This window comes from Solanum lycopersicum, chromosome 10 (genome assembly GCF_036512215.1).
Source record: "Solanum lycopersicum chromosome 10, SLM_r2.1".
Lineage (NCBI taxonomy): Eukaryota > Viridiplantae > Streptophyta > Magnoliopsida > Solanales > Solanaceae > Solanum > Solanum lycopersicum.
In genome coordinates, this window is record NC_090809.1 from 20,616,890 (window position 1) to 20,643,265 (window position 26,376).

At 35.8% G+C, this 26,376-nt stretch overlaps 1 protein-coding gene and 2 long non-coding RNA genes across 3 annotated transcripts; all 3 read right to left on the reverse strand.

Annotated features, from left to right (window-relative positions):
• Positions 1–669, reverse strand: LOC104649559 (uncharacterized). The gene is made up of 2 exons (XM_010329022.1): positions 328–669; positions 1–261 (listed from the first exon to the last, which is right to left on the reverse strand). The coding sequence occupies exons 1-2, from the start codon at positions 667–669 to the stop codon at positions 1–3; spliced, it is 603 nt and encodes a 200-aa protein (XP_010327324.1).
• A 13,715-nt stretch (positions 670–14,384) lies between these two features.
• On the reverse strand, positions 14,385–17,291 carry LOC104649512 (uncharacterized). Its single transcript, XR_743417.3, has 2 exons — positions 16,552–17,291; positions 14,385–16,337 (listed from the first exon to the last, which is right to left on the reverse strand). It is a non-coding gene; the product is annotated as an uncharacterized lncRNA (long non-coding RNA).
• A 5,207-nt stretch (positions 17,292–22,498) lies between these two features.
• On the reverse strand, positions 22,499–26,060 carry LOC104649511 (uncharacterized). Its single transcript, XR_743416.4, has 2 exons — positions 25,483–26,060; positions 22,499–25,167 (listed from the first exon to the last, which is right to left on the reverse strand). It is a non-coding gene; the product is annotated as an uncharacterized lncRNA (long non-coding RNA).
• Positions 26,061–26,376: the final 316 nt, after the last annotated feature.

A 26,376-nucleotide genomic window follows, 5' to 3' on the forward strand; every position in this document is an offset into this window, starting at 1 on the left:
TCATTTGGACTTGAGTTTGCCCGAAAACAAGTGCAACCTAGAGTTGAACAAAAGAACCATATCCCCAACCACAAAATCTCGCTTCTCAAACTTTTTGTCATGGCACTTCTTAATCTTTTCTTTGTAGAGGGATGAACTTTCATATACCTTCAATCCAAACTCATCAAGATCATTTAACCCATTCAACCTTTGTTCCGCTGCTTCATTCCAATCCATCTTCAGTTTCTTCATTGCCCACTTGTCCTTATGCTCTAACTGAACCTACAAGTGACAAGCCTTCTCATATACTAGTTAGTATGGAGACATACCTATGGGCGTCCTTTAAACTGTCTGGTCCACCCAAAGATCATCATCAATCCTCTTTGACCAATCCGTTCTACTAACATTCATAGTTTTTATAAGAATCTGCTTGATTTCCCTGTTAGACACCTCTACTTGCCCACTAGTCTGAGGATGGTATAGCGTGGCCACATTGTGACGAACCTCATATTTCTCGAACAACCCGTTGAACAACTTGTTGCAGAAGTGTGATCCCCCATTACTAATAATGGCCATTGGGGTGCCAAATCTATAAAATATGTTCTTTTTCAAGAACGCGGTGACACTCATCCCTTCATTATTTGCAACTTCTATGGATTCCACCCATTTTAACACATAATCAGCCACCATAAGAATATAGTTCATTCCATGAAAACACAAAAAGGGGTCCATAAATTCAATACCCCACACGTCAAACAACTCAATTAGAAAAATGGGATTTAAAGGAAGTTCTTGCCGTCTAGAAACACCTCCATCTCATTGGCACGTATCACATGCCTTGGCGAACTCATGAGCGTCTTGGTGGATTGTTGGACAATAGTAGCCACATTGAAATATTTTATGGGCTTTCTGAATACCACTATGATGTGGACCCACAGGCGAGGAGTGTCATGCTTCCAAAAACTAATCATCACGACTTCCGGCACACAAGCCGAATAATCCCATCGAAAAAACTCCTATATAAATATGGCTTATCCTAAAAGAAATTTGTCACATCATGCATGAATTTTTTCCTTTGATGAGAGGACAAGTCCGATGGGACGATATCACTAGCCAAGTAATTTGCAAAATTAATGAACCATGGAATCAAGTCTTGAGAAGTGGCCAATACACGCTCTTCAGGAAAAGTATCATCAATTTCAGCCTTTTCACCCAATTCTTGCATATCTTCATCCTCTAGTTGGGACAAGTGATCAGCAACTTGATTTTCGGTCCCTTTTCTACCTTTCACTTCAAACCAAAATTCTTGCATCAGTAATACCCAACGAATCAACCTTGGTTTTTCATCCTTCTTTTCCATCAAATATCTCAAGGCAGAATGATTTTTATGCACTATAAGTCTTGTTCCAAGAAAATAAGAGTGAAATTTCTCGAAAGCAAAGACCACCACAAGGAGATCTAATTTCGTCACAGTGTAGTTATTTTGGGTTTCATTAAGGGCTTTAATGGCATAGTAAATGGGGTGAAGGATTTTATCCCTTCTTTGACCCAAAACTACACCAAGCTCAACCCCACTAGCATCACACATCACCTCAAATGGCTTACTCCAATCCGGGGAAATAATAATGGGCGCAGACACCAATTTCTCCTTCAACTCACCAAACAATTTACAGTCTTTGTAGAGTAACTTGCACAGAGGATGTGCAATTTTTTAAAAATCCTTGATGAACCTCTAGTATAAACCCACATACCCAAGGAAACTCCTCATACCTTTTACAGACATGGGTGTAGGAAGTCTCTCTATCACCTCGACTTTAGCTCAACCTCTATACCCTTCTCCGAGATGTAATGGCCCAATATAATACCCTCTTTCACCATAAAGTGACTTTTTTCCCAATTTAGCACAAGGTTGCAGTCTTCACCTCTTTTGAGAACTTTGGATAAGTGATTCAAACACTGATAAAACAAGTCACCAATAACAGAAAAATTATCCATAAATACCTCAATGATATCCTCACCCATATCACAGAATACGAACATCATACATCTCTGAAAAATAGCCGATGCAGTACACAACCCGAAGGGTATCCTCTTGGACACGAAATTTCCATAAGGATAAGTAGAAGTGGTTTTATCTTGATCTTTTGGTGCAATAGAGATTTGGTTGTAACCGAATAACCATAAAGAAAACAATACCACTTCTTTTCTGCCAGCCTATCCAACATTTGATCCATGAAAGCCTTTTTCAGTCCATGCATTCAATTTCAAGTAATCATACACTTTCCATCCGGTCTCCGGCCTCATTGAAACTATTATGCCTCGTATTTTTTTATACGTAGTGCGCATCATGATCTAGTAGACGTAAGTCCGGGGAATGAGATTTTTTTTTAAGTACCAAGTGATTAAAGAAATATTTGGCAAGGATGTTATTTTCAAATGTGATATTAAGTATGAGTTGGCTAATGTAAGTGCCATTAACTTTAAGTGAGGGATTAATTAGTGACTAATTAGGATTAATTTAATCCAATGATCCCCACCACTCATAATTGGTGGCTGATTAGGATTAATTTAATCCAGTGGGCCCCACCACTCAAGGCAACAATTAAAAAAAGGGATCAGATTGTAAGTTGGCCTTAGTGGACAGGTGTAGAGGGGGGTTGCCTCCACTTCATACTATTAAATGAGGTGAGAAATCCCATCCGCGCAGCTGACATGCAGTGGGAAAAATTCTAGCCCTGCGACGCGGGGCTGTCACGAACCATTTTGTCTCAAAATTTTCAAGAAATAAGATTTGAAAATTCTTTTGCAACGCGCACATGTGTTTGTACGAATTTCATGCTTTTATCTATCTCTACAATTATTCATTAGTTAAGGTGCTTTTGGGAACGAAGCTTGGACTATAGGATCTTTCAACCAAGTTGAAGTATGTCCTCATTTGACTCGGGTCGTGACAGTATCAAGTTCTACCAAGTCTACTATAGTAATATCTGTTGGGCAACATTATAGGACAATTCTTGTAGACTCTTTTAGCAATAACCGAGTCACCCATCGGGGTAGTAACCAAAAACGGTTCAATTAAGATATCGAGCAATGTATCAAACTTCATGTCTAATAAAGGAGTCACAATGATAATGTTGCACCAAGATCAAGTAAAGCATAAATATTAATAGTAAATACTTGTAACAGACCGGTGACAACATCAGGAGATTCTTCGTGATCCTCCCCTAGAACGGAGAGCATAGAAGCGGTTCTTTCTTAGAATATAAGAATTAGAACCACTTGCTTAAGCTTGATCACTTCCCTTCTATTGACCCCTTACATTTTGACAATCCCTCATCTTGTGTCCACTCTTACCATATCTAAAGCAATTATTTGTTCCAACTAAGCATTCACCTACGTGCTTCTTACCACATTTGGTACAAGTAGGTTTCTTGCTTGGGGAATTGCCACCTCTTCCCTTTTATGTCTTAGGGTTAGACACCCTATCATCATGAGCCTTGGGAAAGTTAGCAGGAATTTGATTGGAGAACCTCTTCTTGAATCTAGGCTTGTCTTGAATTTCCAACCATCCTTTAGAAGAACCACCTTCATTAGACTTGGCCTTCCTTGCATCCTTAATCTTCCTCTTAACCCTACTCTCTTCCACTTGTTGACAATGCACCATCAACCGAGAAATATCCATATTGTCATGAAGCATCGTCGAATGACACTCTTCAACCAAATCATCGGACACTCCCATAACAAAGAGGCTCATTTCATCCCTCGGATTTGCAACCAAAGAAAAGGTATACTTATACAACTTAGTGAACTTCAAAGAGTATTAAAGTACACTCATACCTCCTTGAAAAAGTTCAATAAATTCATCAAATTTTTTAGCCTCCCTTTTCTCCCTTGGAAGAAGTTACCAACCAAAGCTCTTCTAAACACCTCCCAACTAATGAGACCCGCTCTCAAAGCCTTATTGTCCCTCCATTAAGAATACCAAGTTTGAGCCACATCCTTGAGACGATAAGTGTTCATACCAGCCTTCTCATTTGAACTCAACCCCATAGCATATAAAATGTTGTATATCTCACCAAGGAAGTCTTGGGGGTCTTCATCTTCCTTTGAACCATAGAACATTGGATGGATCATCCTAGTAATGTCCCTCAACCAAGAAGTCATGGTACTAGCATTTTGGTTCACACAGGGTCTAACTTCTCGGTCTGCTTGGTCCATCATGGCTTGAGCTTGAGAAGCTATGGTTGGGATTGAGTAGCCAAAACTTTAGACAAAGTCAAAAAATCTTACCTTATCTCTCCATCTATCGTAACTGGAGGAATGACCAAGCTTGGCCACCCAAAGGAACTTGTTCTTGAGGAGGTGCTTTATTGTATTATGGAGGAGCTCCCGCATTAGCAATTTCTTCTTAGACTCTTCTAGCGGATGCCCTTCTAGTAGCCATAGCTTATAACCACAATAAAAGGATTACATGACAAGGACACATAGAGTTAAGACTCTTGAGGTACAACATAGGATTACCAAGAAGATTAGAGAATTTCCTAAGCATCATATAGCCTCTCATTCATAAGTGTGGCACGCTTCACAATTATCAATAAGATTCTACATAGACGTGGTTTAGTGAAACATCAATCCTAGGTTTACTTAATCTCATGCTCTAATACGAAGTTTGTCACAACCAGTGAGCACTCCCTAGACGTAACTGACGGCTTCGTCCTCATAGAGGACTTAAACTTGCCCTTGGCATTCTTTATTACATGTCGTAGGTCAAAAATGCGGAAAATTTAAATGTTTTACATAGTGATGTGTACTTAGAATTCTCACATATCATATATGAATTTTACATAGACTCCTCGTTTAGTAAGTATACATAGACTTCTCATTCAGCATAAACATACATATAAGAGTCTAATATCTTGTCTCACATATAAACTATCTAAACTGATTACAACATTTGGTCATAGCCATTACAAATACAATATGCCGTTACAGGCTTACATTAATAGTCTCAAATGATAAAGGAAGGAAACAAATGTCTTTAGACATAACAACACTACTAGGCTAGATAGATGGCACCATCCTCGAACATTGAGGACTCACCAATAACTTGGGAAAGATGTCCAAGTCTTCTTGCAAATGACCTCAAATCACTTTAAAGGTCCGAACCTACATATTAGTAGAAATACAAAGGATATGGGTTTGTACAACCATTTGTACTAAATATGGATATATGCACATAAAACCATTTGAATGCATGCATGGAAAGGACCATTTCCTTAAAAACATGCTATATAATTTTTGAAAGCCTTCATGCACACAAGAGCATATAAAAGTAAATAAGCAATACATCATTTAAGACAAGTTCATATCCACCACAAGACACATTATCATAAAGCTATATCAACATGAATAACATCATCATTATCACAACATGAATAACCTCAACATAAAGTCATAACCACAATTCATATAGTAGCGTTCATAAGATCAACATACAAGACCCTTACCAACAATCCCATTCCAAGACTACAAGTGTAATGCTCATGTGAATCCCCATAACCTCACATAATCAAGTAAACAAGACAAGGAATCATAATTAATGCCTTGCTTCATATAACCCAATCATCATGTGTAATCATCTTCATATATAGCAACTTATACCACTATCATGTTCATCAATGAACCAACATCATATAAGAGACACATCATAGAAGATCAACATATTTTCATTTCATGATATCATAAATGCGTAGTAACATAAGAACAACCTCCAAGGACTCCCCTCAAGGCCAACTTGTGCAATGGATACCTACATTAAGTAGAACCCCTTAAGTAACCCTAGTTAGTGTTCAACTTCATTACTTCAATCATTCATTTTACGTTTGAGAGCAATTGCCTTAATCGATAATAGACCATGTGACCTAAATATGGAATCAGTGTCATGAAATCCTACACCAAAAGAAGGTGCTCTACTTGCCAAGGTAGACAAAAACCCTTGGAATTATTCATAGGTAATCACAATTCATGATAATCAATCATTAATTTCAAGTTTCGAAGAAAACCCATTTGTAGAGAAAAAACCTTCGAATTGGGTGATTTAAAAATCAACTTTAAATGGAGCTCTTGAGGAAAGGAATCCCAAGAGTAAACGAATACATACCTTATAGAGACTTTAGTCACAAATTTGAGAAGAAACTTGGGGATTTATGTCTTCTTCAAGCTTCTTGGTTTCTACAATAGAGGTTGAACAGAGAGAGAAAGTAGAGAGAGGTAAGTGCTTTTGGGTTTTTATTTGAGTGATTGAATGTGAGGTAAAACTAACTGAAAATCAATATATAACCCTCCCCTAAAAATACCCAAAATACCCCTCACTTAAGTTTACCTTTAAGTGAAGTCAAACTTGAATTCTAAATTTCAGATTTTTGTCGGGAAACAAGTTCGTGTAGCGGAGTTGTTCCCATAAGATTTCTGAAATTGATTTCTGAGACAGAGGAGTATTCTACATGGTCCGCGATATGGACCATAAATTTGTCCCATGTGGAACCATGTTTGCGACGTGTACTACTTTCATCACACTGTAGTTTCTTGTTGCGTTAGGCAACTTATTTGGCCAAAGGTGGGGTCTCTTCAAGGACCCCTAGAGTGGTCCTTCAGGGGTTGTACCTGGACGTTTTGACCCTATATACATCATTTTACCTATTTAAAGTATTTTTACAAGTTTTATACTTCATACAACACACTAAATACTTCATAAGACCTAAGGACGTTTCTAGTTCAATTGTAGTAGTTTTTTGACGTAATGGTCGTCCCTTGACGTTTAGGCTCTAATAATTCTGACTTAGCTTCCATACATTAGTTTAAGCTTAGAAACATTATTGTAAGTCTTAATTAATCATGTGAGGCTCTAGACTAAGTCATGAACTTTTGGAGTGTTACAGATGTTATGACTCTGGTTTAAGAATTTGGAAGACCAGATCTATTTATCACCATGACATGTAACCCTTAATGGACAGAGAGAGAAAAAGCAGCTATGTGTCACAACTTGAGAGCACACCCTAGAAGATATGGCCCTCTCGGGTCGTGCCACGGCGTACTTGACCTCACAGAGGTCTTGTAGAAGTCCTTTGACATCATTCATTGCATACATGTATGAAAAGTAATGTGGAATTAAAACTTTTCATACGAAATAGTAAAACTTCAAAATATCTTTAATAGAAAATCATAAGGCTAACTCTCAAAGTCGCCATCTTGTACACACGAATATTTTGGGACACAGTCCATACATGAAAATATCAAAACATCTAAGTCTATTACAATACTTTCAACAAAGAAAACTAAACATAATGATGTCCTCGAATCTATTGAGGACATACCCCAACTTTGCTTGAATGAATAGTAATTCAAGCTTCCACTTCAAAGAATCATCTAAAAGGCCACCTACACCTTTAGAGACAAACAAAATATATGGAATTAGTACATTAGAATGCACTTAGTATGGCGACATGCAATTAAAATCATGATAAAAGGACATTTGTATAAAACATTCTCTTTTTGAGTAAAACTTCATAATACAAATATAAGAACCCTATATGAATGTGTAATCAAAGTATGGTAGGAATCTTCTATTCTAATGTTGAATGTGTTAGTGTCTCCTATGATGTAATGTAAGTGTATGTAGTCTATAGTTCTTAAATACTCTCTGTGTGTTTATGACTTGAGATTTGAGGAAAGGTTGTACATGCGTTGTGATCTTCAGAGGTGTCTTCCTCAATGCTATGCGATAGCCATTATGTGATCATGTTGACAATGTACACACACACTTTATGCATGATTATAAATATGATAGATTTATGATGACTAAGGAATTGATAGTTCTCCTATGCATCGTTACATATTTTATGCATGTAAGTATATGACTAATGAAATTATGAACATGTGTGATTAGAGGTGTTATGTGAAGGTATATCTCACATGGTATGCACACACACATGATATATGGTTGTATGATGATGTGAAAGTATATTATCACATGAATTAGGGTCTATGATGAAAGGACATGCTAATGTTTGAATCCTTTGAGTTATATGTTGTATGAATGAGAAATCTCCTAAAGCCTTCTTTATGAATTAATAAATTAAAGGATTAAATATATTTAAAAAGGGATTTAGAGCCTAGAACCGAGTGAACATGACAAATGAGAGTTGGAGCTTCATGTTAGTGAGTTCGGTTTCCCGCAAAGAGAACCTTCACGTTAGCAAGTCTGAGTTCCCAACATACATATTGTCTCATGAGATGGAAACATCCACGCTAGTAAGTAAAGGTTTCTAGAACCAATCTCCATGTTTCATAACTACGTGCCCCCATAAGTTAGCTTGTGGTTTCCACCTAGATAAGCTATGTACGATTGGTTACACCTTAGGCAAGTGTTAACCCTCTCTTTTTCGGTGTGGGAGTAGAACACTGGATTCCATATAGCTCACATGGTCTATGCCGGTTATGTCTAAGATAAGATGATGGAGTCTAATCATAACTCCTTGAGAAGGTTACTGAGTATAGGTAGGACTATGGATCCTATCCATGCATTGCACTAGTGAACTTCAAGAAAGGGTAAGTTCAGTACATGTATGAAAGTAAGACTTATATTATGTATGTATGAGTTGCATGGATGCATGTTAAGTAATTGTGTTATGTCAAGACATGAATTTGTGTATGAGTGTGAATTGCACTTAGCTTCTAAATGATCTTACTTAGTATATGTGGAGGTATGGGACTTCATGTGTACATTGCACAAGTAAGATTGTGAAGGAGTTATGAGGGTTGTTTACATATGATATGAACTAAATGATTTATGACTAAGGTTGTAGTAAAGGAAAGAGTTGCTAGTTTTAAATGAATATGTTATACTTGTTGAATATGTTACGCCTAGTATAGGGTGACTTCTTAGGTACACTTAGTGGATGTAGCATTATGGGAGGTTACCTACACATTGCACTAGTGTGACTTAAGAGTTGTCTTAGGTGATGGTCTTAATGTGAAGTTGATGTTTGTGATGTGTTTATGACTTGTGAATATATGTGGTTGTGTTTATGAAGCATATTATGAAAGACTATGGTAATATGACCTTAAGGTGATACATTGCACTATGTACACTTGAGGTTTACTTAAGAAAAGAAGTAAAATAAAATAGAGGTAATGTATGGTGTGTATTGAATATTCTTATAAGTATGATAAATAGATTTATGTGCCAGTATGAGTATTATCCATGTCTATATGATGTACATGAACTATATTGGGCTTATATGTGCCTATGTTTATGAAGTTTACTAAAATGACATGTTGCATGATTTCAAAAGAAATGTCCTCCTTAAATGCATGTTTTTGTATGGTTGTCATACTTAGTACATTCTTGTACTCATATCATTCTTCATCATCTTTTTGCACAAAGTGTACGCGTTGATGGCTAGAGGATGTCTCCTAAGTGAAGATCTTGGATAGATCTCCCAAGTTCAAGAAGAGGGATCCTTATGATTCAAGGATTTCCCTATGTCATGTCATGTTTTTATTCAAATTATGTAATAACTTAGATATTATTTTTTGTTGTTATCGGTTGTCTCTCTATTCTATTCTATTTTATTGAGTTGTTATCGGTTGTCTCTCTATTGTGTCTTATGATATTATATATATATATGTATATATATATATATGTGTATATATATATATATATATGTATATATATATATATATATATATATATATATATATATCTGTGTGTGTGTGTGTGTGTCTATGTGTGTGTGTGTGTGTGTGTGTGTGTGTGTATACATGATTCTAGCATATGGTGTGCTATAAAAAGTTTTAAATTTTCTGCTGTATTTACGATTATGCAATGAAAGATGTCTAAGGGCTTGGCTTAGACCTCCTAGAGGTCTAAGACGCCATGTTAAGATTTGAGGATATCATAACTTCTAGGGTGTACACTCGGGTTGTAACACTAAACTTCATAGTACTCATCAAATACTAGCTTATATCCCACATGATGTGAATAGGCAATAACCTACATAGACCATACTAGCTAGGCATGGAATCTAGAGTCAACCTTACTCCGATAGAGGGTGTTCTACTTGCCAGTGGTAGACTAGGACGCATCCCATGTAGGTACATGGTTAAGGAATATCAAGGGTTTCTTTGTACTCTAGTCTCAAATTAAATAGAGCTACTACCCAAGAATACTCATTTGGTGCTAGCCTTTGTTCTCATACATTAATTCAATAAAGGAGCATATGAAGAGGTACTATATCTTAGTCATAACCCAATCATAATATGCCTTACCAAAGAGAGTCCACTAGGGCCTTACAATGTCATTCCAGCCAACCAACCCCTAAGTCCATCATTCACACAAGAAAGATATCGTTACGTCTTTAAACTTCAAGGATATCATAACCTCCTTTCTAGAAGGTTACACATAAATAACCTTCTTAGATATATTCAAGATCATATTCCATCATACGTATACACTCATGACAAAGCTGATTTAGCCTACAAAGTCAAGAATCATATTCATAGCCTTCATCTATCAAGCAAGGGACATAGGTCTAACAAAACAAGACACAATTTATTATCATCTTATCACATGTACAATATCATTCACATACTTCATGGGTTCAACTAAGTATACTTGCAAGTCACCCTACACATTCTTATAGAAACATCACTATAATCCATCACAAGACACAAATAGTCAACTAAGAAGATTCACACTCCAACATCAAGTATACATATATAATAAATCACTATAGCCTATCATAATTACATATAATCAAATAAGAGAACACATGCTTTCACTTCACACATATACATAATCAAAGTAATAATTCACTTTATCAACTTCACAAGTCATATCATGATAATATCACAATTCGTAAAAGTAATGTCGACAAGACCATGTTCTTCACAAGTATAACACATAAGCACCGCCACCATAAGTGGACTATACCAAGCAACACAATTCAATACTTATACTACACAATATAGAGAATGTTAGGTCAACATACCACCATTCAAACCACAACATCTCCAATCCATAGCCAATTCAACCAATTCAAGAACCCAGACTTGACTTCAAAATAGAAGAATTCATGTTTTTGATCGTCTTTGAAAACCATTGAAATTGAATACTTGAAGAAAGAGGGTTCAAGGATGAAGAACCATACCTTAATTGTTAAGAAAATCCCACTAAATTGGTGGAAAAAAACTTGGAAAATATGTCTTCTTCCTTGGAGCTTCAAAGTTTCATCAATGGAGATTTCTGGAGAGAAAGAATATAGAGGTTTTGTTTTGGACTTGAGGGTTTTATTTAAAGTATTAGGGTTTAAAACCTCCAATAACTAGTCCCCAAAATACCCTAAAGACCTATGCACTTGTAGGACCTTTTAACCAAGTCAAACTTAACTTAAATTTTGTAAAATCAACGTCGTGAAACAAGTTCGCAACGCGGAGCTGCTCCCACATGATCTTCAAAAATAAATTCCGATATAGTGGAGTCCGCGACATGTACCAAAATTTGGCCCTCTATGAACCAAGTCTGCGATGAGGACTAGGTCCTACTAAAAACAAATATTGCTACATTGGGCAGCTTGCTAGCCCAAGATTTTGGACCTCCTCAAGGACCGTTATGGCAGTCCTTCGGGAGTCATGCAAGGACGTTTTTGAAATCAAATACCTTCGTATACAAGTTTGTAACCTCCCACATTAATTTCAATCAAAACGAACACGTAAAAGATGCAAAGGCACACCTAAGCATACAAGCACATTTCAAGCAAAGTCTTTCGAATATCTTGGACGTTTGACCTCCAAACATCATCAAACTTTAGATAATGTCTCAAAACACTATTATAGACCATTTTAACACTTTAAAACCTTATGACACACGTTTTAGGCTCTAGTTTCACCTAGTTCATTTCAGAGGTGTTACACTATGTGGGGGGAAGTTGCTCAAGATCGGCCAAATTTGACGACCAGAGTTGTTAGAGCAAAATTACATGACCTAACAGACCAAATATTTAAAAAAGGAAATTTTTCTTCCTACGGCAGCACATACTTTTGTGTTTGAATTCCAGAAGAGAGGACTACCACATATACACGTACTACTAATATTTAAAAAAGGTCATAAAATAAGATCAGCATATCAGTATGATCGATATATTTCAATAGAGATGCCTGCAAAGGATAATCAGCTAGAAATACATGAATTAGTTATCAGACATATGATTCACGTGCCTTGTGGTATAAAATGACAATCAAATCCATGTATGAAGGATGGACAATGTAAGTTTCACTATCCCCGAGCATTCAAGAACAAAACAATACAACGGAGGGATGGATAATCGATTTACCGAATAAGAAATGATAAAAGGACAAGTGAGGTTTGAGGTATAAAGATGAATAATCAGTGGGTTGTCCCTCATAACATGTACTTATTGAAGAGATATGATTGTCAAATTAATGTAGAGGTTTGCTCTAGTGTTAAAGCAATAAAGTACATGTACATGTATGTGTGTGTGTGTGTATGTGTGTGTGTGTGTGTGTGTGTGTGTGTGTGTGTGTGTATATATATATATATATATATATATATGTATAAGGCATTATAAATGTGTAGTTTACATAGAGTTACATGATGGTGAAAAGTTCATAGATGAAATGCGCAACTTTCAAGATGCATGTTGGGTGTCACCACCAGAAGCGATGTGGAGGATTTACGAGTTTACTCTAAGGGAAATGCAATCGGCTGTTATAAACCAAAAACTAAATCTACACGGCAAACAAACAGGTACTCCTAAACATATTCGCACATATATATAGTATAAATAAGAGACAGATTTCTCAACCAATGCCACTAATATTAATAAGAACCTTATTTTTTATAATGTAGTCTACTATTGGAAGAAGAAAAATCTTCAAAATATTGCAGGCTCCTAGTTTTTTCAACAAACTATGCTTGCTGAATATCTCGATGTGCTTGAATGACAGTGAAGTTTGCAATTATCTATATAGAGAACTCGCAAAACATTATGTTTGAAATTCCCAATCTAAAGTATGGACTAAAATAAAAATGCGCTGATCGGCAACATAAATATTGGTAAGTATTACAATTTTATGTGTTATTTAAGACTTGTGGTAAACTAACTAGGCTTTCAGAACACAGCTAATCCTAGAGAAGGTGAAAGGTATTACGAGAGATTATTATTGAATCATGTTCGAGGCCCGACGTTGTTTGAAGACTTCATCATTGTTAATGGGTTACATTGTCATACTTGCGAAGAAGCTTCCAAGAAAAGAGGCTTATTAGAATCAGATGATAGCATTTCAGAATGTTACACGAGGCTGTGATCTTTAGTATGCATGTAGCTCTTCACTGTCTATATGCGACAATTTTAGTTCATTGTAACCCAACAGATATGAGACGGCTATGGGAAACGTATTATAATGATATGTCAGAAGAATTTCAGAGGACCCACGACAAATCACCAGACGCAAAACTCCAGAGTACATTGCGAAGTTTAAATTCATACTTGGAGAGTATGAGTCAGAGTGTTGCAAAATTTGATATGCCATAAATCCAAAAACAATTAAATAAGTGTGACACTTATGAATGCCGAGAAATAATCGAATAAATGTCAGTGAAGGTGTGATGACATTCAAATATACTTCTTGAAAAGAAATATAAACGATCTTATGCAATATATTTACCCAACCATGAGTTGAAGTCGATCCAACAGAGAATATGGAATACTATTATCAATAGAAATATTTAAATCGATAGTCATTATATAAAAGTGGGGGGATTTAAATTGAAATAAAAATAAAAGAAATAAAAAGAGCTTTGAACTAAGTATTTATTTATATCCAAATTGATAAAAATAAGTAGGAATGTATTTTCCATAAGCTCATAACGCGGTAATCCTAGTAATAGCAATTTGTTTCGAGTGTATTACATAAAAAGTGATAAGTTAGGTATCTCTAATTCATTAGTCCGGCAACTACAGAATTTCACCCCGCACCTTGGTCCGGCTACGTTGTATAATTTACTAACCCTTACCATTACCTCATATTAGACATCATAAATGATGTATGTCTTAGTCATTACATTGCACAAACCGACACTAGCCTATTAGATAGTATCACGCTAAATCTATGTTGATAATTCTTTTCTTATTAACTACCTCCTTGGTTCGACAAGTAAAAACTAACCAAGTTCTAACGCGTGCACTCGTTAAAAAGACTTCTAAATGAAAGAATTATCAATGCCTGCAACAACACTATTCAAGAATTGCTTAGTTGTTGTTCATACTTTATTTATCATTTATGGTTCCCACAACCCTTGCTATGAAATTTAGGTACTCACTATCTCAAAAACACAAACAAAATTTATTAAAATAAATGTGATTGTGTTAATAATAAAAATTTAAGAACAATAGCTACAGTATATTTTATTGATCACGAATATAAATAAATAATAAAGAAGAAGAAAGAATAAACAACAATTCTTCGACCTTCACGGCGGCTCTATCAAAGTCCCAAATCTAAAAACAAACATATATTGTGGCTTGTTTCTTGATTCTTGGCCTCCTTCAAATAATTATTCCTCTCTACTATTTATATATGTAAGAAACCCTAAATAAAATAATTGAATCTAACTTAAGTTAGGAATCGAAAACCAAAAAGAATTGGATTCCTTCTTTTTTGTCACCGCGTATGTTGTCCGCGTGATAGTTGTAACAGCCTCAAATTATAGATTGTTCCGGTCATGCATCGATTGGCTAGTGATTTTTGAGATTACCAGGTGGCAGCTTAGTCCACCAACTTGCAGTTCGCAACTCGCAGAAATTGGCAGCATTATGCCCCCCCCCCCCCCCATATAAAAATATATATTATTTTATTCACTTTAATCCATTAAATTTTCTGCTTGATTTCCTTTTTCAATATTTAATTTTTAGTTTGTTTTAGCTTCAAATTCCTTTATTTTTTCACCAATTTAATCCTACAAAATAAGTACATAATTTAGCACAATCCATAAAATTTATGCTAGAAAAGGGCAAATATAAGTTATAAATATGAGGTAAATAATGGTAAAACATTAAAGCTCATCTAAAAAAATCATACTAGCAATGTCATCACTTTGATTAATACAAACAATTAGGCAATATACTCATTTTAAAATATCAAGTAGACTTCTCAATCATATGCAAGACATTCAACTAAACAACAAACCTCTAACCTCCTAACTCCAAGAAAGGACTTTGAACTCATCAAATTTATGTTTGCTCACCTACTTTCATCAACGAAAGATAATAAAATCATCTATCTATAATGAAACAAGCCTTAGAAGAAGAAATAGTCCATACACTCAATTCAAAAGACTAAATATAAATTAAAGACTTCATATCAAGAACAACTCTCAAACTCACAAATAAAATTCACATGTATGCACTGTTTTATTAAAAAAAACACTACTGCTATTATTTGTTTATAAAAAATGAAAAAAATATTGACTAGGTTTCGAAAAATGAATTAATCTTATTATTTAAGAAAAATAGACTTTTCAAATTACGGAGTCGCCACTTGATTTTGATAAAATAAAGAAAAATTTCAAAAGATTTAAAAACAGATAAAATCGATTGAAAAGGTTCAAAGTTCAATGTACATCCCGAGAAGGTGTTAGGCCCTCGGGATGCCCGCTAACTTGCGGTTGACCGGCGATTTGACTAAAATGACTTTAATATACATTTTTTATTTTTAACTTAGTAAGAAATCGTTTGATATATTCTTTAATTTTTAAATTTTTGTTTCCTTATTACTTCTAAAGGAAAATATTTAAAAGAAAACTTAAGGAAAATGGTGACAAAAATAAAACAAAAATAAGCAAATAAAGTGGTAAATTTTAAAATAGTGAAGATTGGCTACCCTTTAGGAGGTTATTAAAATTCTACCACACATTAATCAATTCAAGCAAATAATAAATAAAGAAGAGAAAAAAAATTGAAATTAGGCCTTATTGCCCAAATTCATTCCATTGGGCTTTAGCCCACCTGTCCTAGACTAATTCCAAATATGGACTTGGGCCCTTTCAACAAATTAAAAATCTTGCAAAAATATTTTGGCCCCTTGGGCCTGTTAAAAAATTGTTGAAGGGCCCTGGCCCATTCCTAAAAAAAAGGATCATGAAGGGTATACAAAAATGTATACATACTGTATACAGTATATATTTGACTCATTTAGGACCTCTTGAGCCCTGCACCTGTTCGAATACATATTTTCCGTTATTTTTCCCTGTATTTCCTCATTGCTCTACGTATTTGTACCTGCATCATTTTTAAAACTTACTTAACAAGTGTATATCGTTTCCCAATAATGTATACTAATTTATACGGGCTGCACCCTACGTCCACATTATTTTCCTAATCCCGAATTTTAATTAAAATAAGCGTCCCTGTAGGTTCCGCTGCCAATCATATTTTTTAAGCATATCTATAGTATATCGTCTATGTATATCAGTGTATAAAGGATGTATATCACCTGTTTTTCAACTTTCGAAAGTTGAAAGTCCTTTTTCAACAGATCATCTTCACTGGTACAAACCCATATTTCAAACTTGGATTTACTGTGCATTTTTTTACCTGTATATCAGTGTATACACTGTGTATATAGCTGGTATACAGCTTTTTGCAAATTTGATTTTTCAGCACCGAAGCTGCTGGTTTCGCAACCTGTACACCAGTTTTGAGGAATCTACGACTCGAGGAGGATGTTTTGAGCCTTCATGGCTCAGCCAGGAATGCAAGAATGTAATCCAAAGTGGACTCGAATCGATGTCACAAAAGAAAACAAAACAAAAAAAAATTAGCAAGGTTGAATGACAACATCTAAAAAGAAGAAAGAAAAAAAAGGACTTCACCTTCTTCGGGGCAGCGAGCTGGAGACGAAACGAGCAGGGGGGGGCAGCGAACACCCAAGCTTGACGTTAAACTCGGACATCTACGTATATCCTATATGTGTGTGTTCTATGCTATCAATATTTCTTGCACAAAATTTTCTAAGAAAAGGATGAAATTTTTCAAAAAAAAGAAGACCCTCCTCCTCCTTTTCTCTTCTCTCCTTCTTCTCCCAAATTTTCTCCCAACCAATCCTTTTCTTTCTCTCTTCTTACTTCTTTTCTCACAACCAAAAAAAAAAACAAACCCCTTCTCTCCTCCTCTTCCTCCTCTTTTATAACCCAAATTATGGCCAAAAAAGGGGGAAAATTGTTTAAAATTTGAATTTTGAATTTTGAATTTTAAAAGGGGTAAGGTGTGGAGGGAAAGGGAAAAAGGGAATTGGGTTTGGAATTAATTAAAATGGAATGGGCCATATAATTGGGCTTGGGTGTCTGAAAATAAAGGTGGGATAGGCTGCTGAAATCATTGGGTTTGGGAAAAATTGTTGGGCTTGAAAGGGAATAGAAAGGAATGGGCTGGAAGGGAATGAAAGTGGGCCTGGATTTTTAAAAAAAATTGAAAATGGCCCAAAATTGAATTGAAAATTTAAGATGGGTTAATTTAATGCATAGCCCAATTGAGTTAGGAGGATAAATCTGGCTAAACCTTAAATAAAATGAATTCGTATTAATTAATTAACGAGCTTCTTATTTAGTAATATAATTATTTAAATTGTAAAATAGTGATTCAAAATATAATTATAATTTAAGCTAAATTAGTTAAATAGAATACTTACTAAAATTTAAAATATTTTGAGAAATAATCGCAAAATATACAACTATATTATTTTATATTGTTTGGAAATTTAAGAAGCTCGAGAACTAATTTATACTGGGGAGGGTCGAAATTGGGTGTCAACAGTTGTCCCTCATTTTACTTGGGTTGATGCAAGCAACTCGAGAAAAATGAAATTGACCAAACCAATTTTGACCAACCCCATTCATCTTTAAGGGAAGGATTTGGTAAAAGGTTTAGGAATTATGGCCGAACCCTTGAAACGGGTTTCCTACATATCTCAGGCTATATGAGAATTTAGGTCACTTGTAGTTTGATAAGTTTGATTTAACGCACGATTTTTGAAAGAAATCAAAAGCCGCCTCGATACCAAATTATGAAGGTACCGAAATGCTCGAGAATAAAATTCGAGAGCGAATGTTGGAATACAACCGAGTTTTCAACATTGAATCCGCCTACATATCCTTAAACCTTTTAGGAATCAAGTTGTGTGTAGTTTGACTCGATCGATTGAAAAGGATATCTATTATGCTAGATAACATTCGGTTTTGGACAAGTGACAAATTAAACGAGTATGAAAAGGAGGCTTGACTATGTTTCCAAAGCTCTTGGTGCATTGTCACTCAGATTGGCAACTTGCTTACGACATATACTGAAATTTTTGGATGCGAGACTGAAACTGACAAAACTAAAGAAAAAACCCACATGCCTTTTAATAGGGGTGTGGTTTGATTGTGGTGGAAGTTGCTCCTCTGCTCGCGTCCTAAGAGTTTGACATTTTTCTTTGGGTTGTGTCCTAGTTCGCTGCTAAGAAAAAGTTCCACGTTGTGCTGCATCCCTTTTGATATCGTCCGCACCTGTGGTTTTGTTTGACAATTCATCCTCTTGGATGCTCTTGACAAAGATTGACATAAAAACTCGTAATCTTAAAAAAGGCAATCAGGATGGGACATAGTGTCTTTTTACCATGTCGACACTTCATTGTTCTCCTCAATATTCGACGTCGACTCGATCAGTCTGACGTACAGCAAATAAAGCTTACGTCTGACATTTGCAATATAATCTTCAATGTACTCTTCATTTGATGTTAAAATAAATAAATGATGATATGATGTTGGTATTTCTTTTGACGTCGTCTTTGATGTTTTTTTTGATGTCTACTCTTATCAAAATAAAAGAATGTAGTTGAGGCCAATGGATAAATATCCTTCTTGGGATAGACGATTTCCCTTTCTTTATCCGTGTATGTCTTCTTGAGGGGCATGAATATCTTCTCGCAATGCACAACTTTCGGCGAGGCATGAAATCCTCTCGCGATGTATAAATTTTGACAAGGCATGAAATCTTCTCGTCGTGCATAATAATAGACTCGCGATGCATGATTTCCACGATGCATGATTTTTTGTGATTCATGATTTTTAACGAGGTATAAAGTATGTCCAAATTTCAGCGAGACATGAAATCTTCTCACGATGCATAAATTTTGACGAGGTATGAAATCTTCTCATCGTGTATAATTATTGACTCGCGATGCATGATTTCCGTGATGCATGATTTTCCACAATGCATGATTTTCCGCAATGCATGATTTTCTGTGATGCATGATTTCCGCGATTCATGATTTTTCGCAATGCATGATTTCCGCAATGCATGATTTTTCGTAATGCATGATTTTCTTGATGCATGATTTTCCGCGATGCATGATTTTCCACAATTCATGATCTTCCGCAATGCTTGATTTTTCGCAATGCATGATTTTATGCGAGGTATAAAGTCTTCTCGCTATGTCCAAATTTGACGAGGCATGAAATCTTCTCGTCATGCATAATTATTGACTCGCGATGCATGATTTCTGCGAGGTATAAAGTCTTCTCACAATGTATAAATTTGACGAGGCATGAAATTTTCTCGTCATGCATAATTATTGACTCGATGCATGATTTCCGTGATGCATGATTTTATGCGAGGTATAAAGTCTTCTCGCTATGTCCAAATTTCAGCGAGGTATGTAATCTTCTCGTCGTGCATAATTATTGACTCACGATGCATGATTTCCGCGATGCATGATTTTCCGCAATGCCTATTTTTCCACGATGCATGATTTTCCGCGATGCATGATTTTCCGTGATGCATGATTTTCGTGATGCATGATTTTTGCGAGGTATAATGTCTTCTCGCTATGTCCAAATTTCAGCGAGGTATGAAATCTTCTCGCGATGCATAAATTTGACGAGGCATGAAATTTTCTCGTCATGCATAATTATTGACTCGCGATGCATGATTTTTAACGAGGCCTGGTTGGCTCGATAATGTTCCAACTGTAACGAGGTGGATGTCTCGATAATGTTCCAACTGTAACGAGGTGGATGGCTCAATAATGTTTCAATTGTAACGAGGTGGATGGCTCAATAATGTTCCACTATAACGAGGTGGATGGCTCGATAATGTTCCAACTGTAACGAGGTGGACGGCTCGATAATGTTCCAACTGTAACGAGGTAGACGGCTCGATAATATTCCAACTGTAACGAGGTGAACGGCTCGATAATGTTCCAACTGTAACGAGGTGGATGGCTCGATAATGTTCCACTGTAACGAGGTGGATGTCTCGATAATGTTCCAACTGTAACGAGGTGGATGGCTCGATAATGTTCCAACTGTAACGAGGTGGACAGCTCGATAATGTTCCAACTGTAACGAGGTGGACGGCTCGATAATATTCCTGCAAGATAAAAAGAAACTTGTTTAGAAATCACTTGAGGCAATATAAAGGAATAGAGATAAAATAAGGTGGAAGATTTTCTAGGTTTTGTTGAGGAGTCCACGATGGGTGCAAGTGACGCCTTTTGTCATTCTTGACAGCTTTATATAGCCATTTTTGTGACTTCAATGTTCCTGCATCCAAAGAAAAATTCTTAGTTTGAAAGACTGATTTGTGTTGGTTTTGTCTCCATGCTCCTTCTTGCAGTTGGCTTGCACGCTCGCCCATTCTTTATATGACATATTTGATGTATTCTTTGAGGACCCTCCTCAAAAATTTGTCCCAATCTAAAATATATAAGAACTCTCATAACTTGCTCTGTTAACTTTGAGGTTGCTCATTCTGGAATTTTGAGGCCCCTCCTCAAAATTTTGTCCCAGTTTACCTCAATAAGTAACAAATGACATTTGTGGAATTTTTTAGATCATCTCAAAAATTCTGTCCCAGATGCAAGCTAGATTGTCGTAATTTTTGAGATCCACCCTAGGCTAATCTCCGTAGAATTTTGGTCTTCTGTTTTGACTTTGTTAAAGAAGTCCAACTTCCAATGAATTTTTGAGATCCTCTCAAAATTCTGTCCCAGTTTCCATTATGAAGAGAAATCGAAATCTTCTGGGTATATGACCGAGCCGTTTTGGCGCCTACGTATCTCGTTGGAGCAGGAATCATGTCAAACGTAGTTTAGACCGTATAATTTTGGTTTTCTGTTTTGACTCGTTAAAGAAGTCCAACTTCCAATGCATTTTTGAGATCCTCTCAAAAATTCTGTCCCAGTTTCCATTATGAAGAGAAATGGAAATCTTACTGGGTATATGACCGAGCCGTTGTGGCGCCTACGTATCCCGTTGGATCAGGAATCAGGTCAAACGTAGTTCCCCTCTTGAGGATTAACCAAAATAGGAAGTTTTGATAAAGAAACGACCGAGGCCGACATAGGCCGCCTACGTATCTCATTCTTGAGAAATCAGGTCGAACGTAGTTCGGACCGTAGAATTTTGTGATACATTTTCAAAAGAAAGGTAACAAAACTTCATATGCAAAATTTTGGCCAATGTTGGGCATTCTTCTTTTCGACCTTTAATGATGAATATCTTCAAATGACTCAGTTCAGAGATGTCTTGTACTCATTCTTGAGCATCAAATATGTCATCCATTCAGGTGGTTTCCTCAATATTGATCAAGTTGTTGTTGATCATGTTTTGTATCCTGTGCTTTAGAGTTAAACAATTCTCTGTGTTATGTCCAACAGCTCCTGAATTATAAGCACATCTGTGGTCAGCTCTGTAAAATTTTCCCAAAGGATTGGCTGGTCTTCCTTCTATAGGATAGGGTATACCCATTGATTTCAACCTTTCATAAAGTTGAGTTTGAGATTCCCTTGATGGTGTAAATACTTTAGGGGCCTTCCTAAATTTTGGGTGAGGAAATTTTTTCTGGTTGGCATATGGTTTTGATATTCCCTTTGAGAAGCTGGCCTCATACAGGTAGCCGTGACCATACTCACCTCCTCCACTTTTCCTTTTGATTTATCCATATCACTAATTCTAGTAGATTTTTCATTAGATTGCAATGCGGTAAGTTTGGTGAGCTTTCCAGTCTTGAAACCGTCTTCCATAGCTTCTCCCACTTTGACAATCTCGACAAACTTTTGTCCCATCATACACAACATTCTTTCATAGTACTCAGGCTCTTGAGTACGAATGAACATTTCAGTGATCTCACGTTCAGACATTGGAGGTTGAACTCTTGCGGCCTCTTTTCTCCAATGAAGAGCGTATTCTCGATAATTTTCTGTTTCTGTTTGATCTTCAACAAGTAGTAGCGATCTGGGGCATCTTCTATGTTATTTCCAAATCTTTAAGTGAAATCCTTTGCGAGTGCATTCCAATTTTTCCATTGTTTCAGCTCTTGTGATGTAAGCCACTCTAGAGCTTCTCCACTTAGACTTCGATTGAAGAGACGCATCAATAATGCTTCATTTTTGCCAACTCCCACGAGTTGATCACAATAAACTTTCAGATGTGCTAGAGGATTTTCTGTTCCGTTAAAAGTAACAAACTTTGGCACTTTGAACCCTTCTGGGAGGTCGAGATTCGTATGGATGCATAAATCCTTATAGCTCAATCCATCGACTTCGAAAATATAGTGCAACTCCTTCATGACTTTCCTGATCTCTTCTTTCATATTCAGCTTGACTGCCTCTTCTTTTGACCTCCACTCTCTTGGAGGGTTGAAGGATGAAATTGGATTAGACACATCTTGCATTCTTTGCATTTCGACCCTCATTTCGGCAATCTGTTGCATCAACTGCATAATCAATTCATTTTTATCAGCTTCAGCGGGTTGAGCCACGACAACATCATTCATGTCAATCTCGTCATTGTTATCCCCCATTGTTGTCTTTGCAAATTTGATCGGGGGAGGAATCTTTATGGGCCTTAGACCTTGTGAAATACGGATGATCAACCAACACAGATCAGTTTTAAATACCTGACAAATGAAAAAAACTCAAAAGACCAATATGTTAGTGTCTGGAGGTGGTAAATAATACAAGATATCACATATAGGTGAAAACACATAAGAGTTGTTTTATCCGGAGATAAACTAGCTCACCAACATAGAGAAATGATTAAATAGACAGGAATTTGTCTACTTGACTTTGGGATTTAGTAAATAAAAATGTCGACTTGAGTCGAGACAAAATTGACGGTATCTTTCATTACCGTACTTTGATTTTTGATTGAGATGTAACTCTAATTTCCTTGTAAGAGTCGAAAAAGATAAAATTTCGCAAAATTCTTTTGATCTGAAAGAAAAAGTGAAGTTCAATATTTTTTTATTTTTTATTTTTTTTAGGAAACTAAAGACTCGAAGAGTATTTGGACGCACTTTTGATAGTGACTTGATATTTGTGCTTATGGGTATCTAAAAGTATTTGAAGAAGAGTGAGCTAGAACATCTCCAAATAAAACAACATATTCACATAAGCAGTTATAACACATAAACAAATATTGCGCGTTCTAAACAGATATGTGACCCTTTTGTGCCAAGGGTGGGCCTAGCTATTTGAGGGATGTATACGTTATTTGAAATATTTCATTGCCCCAACATTCAAATTTATACAAATAAAACTTAATGGGAATACATAAGGGTACGACCCTCGTCATCATTTTTCATCTTTTTTTTTTGCAATCTTCGGGTGTCAATGTCTTTGGATGGACCAGTAGCTTCTAAAGTTTTTTCGTTAACTTATACAAACTATAATATAATCCTTACCCTATGAGACAATGATTTTTTTCAAGCAACGTATACATCCTTCAAATTTAAACACATAAGTATGAACGTCCGTTTAGGCCATGGGCCGATTTGGACTCAAGGTGGTCTTCTAATGGGCCCAACACGCCTTGAGTATTGGGTCATCTTAGTTCAAATTCTCTTAAATTCGGAATTTGGCTCAGCTCTACGCTAGTTGACTAGGAGTGGCTTTGAAAGGACCGGGAATCCAAACGGACAATTCGGGCTGAAACTCGCGACAACCATTGGACGCCTAACAAACCAATAAATTGCCGCTAATTTCGAAAAAGGGTGAGTATAAAAAAGTCCGGTTGCGGTTCCGCAAACCGTCCTTTAATATACTATACATATATATTGAAAATATGCCATGAATGCAATGACAATTTATGAAAAATTTAATCATATTCAGTACAAACAATATTTTAACAATTAAAAGCGGTTAGTCAAATAGTCAAATTTTATGGTTAGAACTTAATTAATCCCCAGCAGAGTCGTCATTTCTGTTTTATTAAAAAAAAATACTACTACTATTATTTGTTTAAAAAAATGGAAAAATATTGACTAGGTTACGAAAAATCAATTAATCTTATTATTTAAGAAAAATCAACTTTTCGAATTACGGAGTCGCCACTTGATTTTGATAAAATCAAGAAAAATTTCAAAAGATTTAAAAACAGATAAAATCGATTGAAGAGGTTCGAAGTTCAATGTACATCCCGAGAAGGTGTTAGGCCCTCGGGATGCCCGCTAACTTGCGGTTGACCGGCGATTTGACTAAAATGACTTTAATATACATTTTTTATTTTTAACTTAGTAAGAAATCGTTTGATATATTCTTTAATTTTTAAATTTTTGTTTCCTTATTACTTCTAAAGGAAAATATTTAAAAGAAAACTTAAGGAAAATGGTGACAAAAATAAGACAAAAATAAGCAAATAAAGTGGTAAATTTTAAAATGTGAAGATTGGCTACACTTTAGGAGGTTATTAAAATTCTACCACACATTAATCAATTCAAGCAAATAATAAATAAAGAGGAGAAAAAATTTGAAATTAGGCCTTATTGCCCAAATTCATTCCATTGGGCTTTAGCCCACCTGTCCTAGACTAATTCCAAATATGGACTTGGGCCCTTTCAACAAATTAAAAATCCTGCAAAAACATTTTGGCCCCTTGGGCCTGTTAAAAAATTGCTGAAGGGCCCTGGCCCATTCCTGAAAAAAAGGATCATGAAGGGTATACACAAAGGTATACATACTGTATACAGTATATATTTGACCCATTTAGGACCTCTTGAGCCCTGCACCTATTCGAATACATATTTTCCGTTATTTTTCCCTGTATTTCCGCATTGCTCTGCGTATTTGTACCTGCATCATTTTTAAAACTTACTTAACAAGTGTATATCGTTGCCCAATAATGTATACTAATGTATACGGGCTGCACCCTACGTCCGCATTATTTTCCTAATGCCTAATTTTAATTAAAATAAGCGTCCCTGTACGTTACTCTGCCAATCATATTTTTAAAGCATATCTATAGTATATCGTCTATGTATATCAGTGTATACATTATGTATATCAGCCTGTTTTTCAACTTTCGAAAGTTGAAAGTACTTTTTCAACAGATCATCTTCACTGCTACAAACCCATATTTCAAACTTGGATTTACTGTGCATTTTTTACCTGTATATCAGTGTATACACTGTGTATATAGCTGATATACAGCTTTCTGCAAATTTGATTTTTCAGCACCGAAGCTGCTGGTTTCGCAACCTGTACACCAGTTTTGAGGAATCTACGGCTCGAGGAGGGTGTTTTGAGCCTTTATGGCTCAGCGAGGAATGCAAAAATGAAATCCAAAGTGGACTCGAATCGATGCCACACAAGAAAACAAAACAAAAAAAAATTAGCAAGGTTGAATGACAACATCTAAAAAGAAGAAAGAAAAAAAAGGATTTCACCTTCTTCGGGGCAGCGAGCTGGAGACGAAACGAGCATGGGGGGGGGAGGGGGGGCAGCGAACACCCAAGCTTGACGTTAAACTCAGACATCTACGTATATCCTATATGTGTGTGCTTTATGCTATCAATATTTTTTGCACAAAATTTTCTGAGAAAAGGATGAAATTTTTCAAAAAAAAAAAAGAAGACCCCCCTCCTCCTCTTCTCTTCTCTCCTACTTCTCCCAAATTTTCTCCCAACCAATCCCTTTCTTTCTCTCTTCTTTCTTCTTTTCTCCCAACCAAAAAAAAAACCAAAAAACCCCCCTTCTCTCCTCCTCTTCCTCCTCTTTTATAAGCCAAATTATGGCCAAAAGAGGGAAAATTGTTTAAAATTTGAATTTTTGAATTTTGAATTTTAAAAGGGGTAAGGTGTGGAGGAAAAGGGAAAAAGGGAATTGGGTTGGGAATTAATTAGGGAAATTTTTCAAAATGTCAATATTTTAGCATTTAAGAGGACTCATTAGCAACAATTTCAATATTTAGTAAAAATGTCATTTTAGTTTGTTATGTATCTTATTTATGTTTTTATTATTTATTTTTATTTAAAGAATATAATTATTTAATAACAAAAAGGA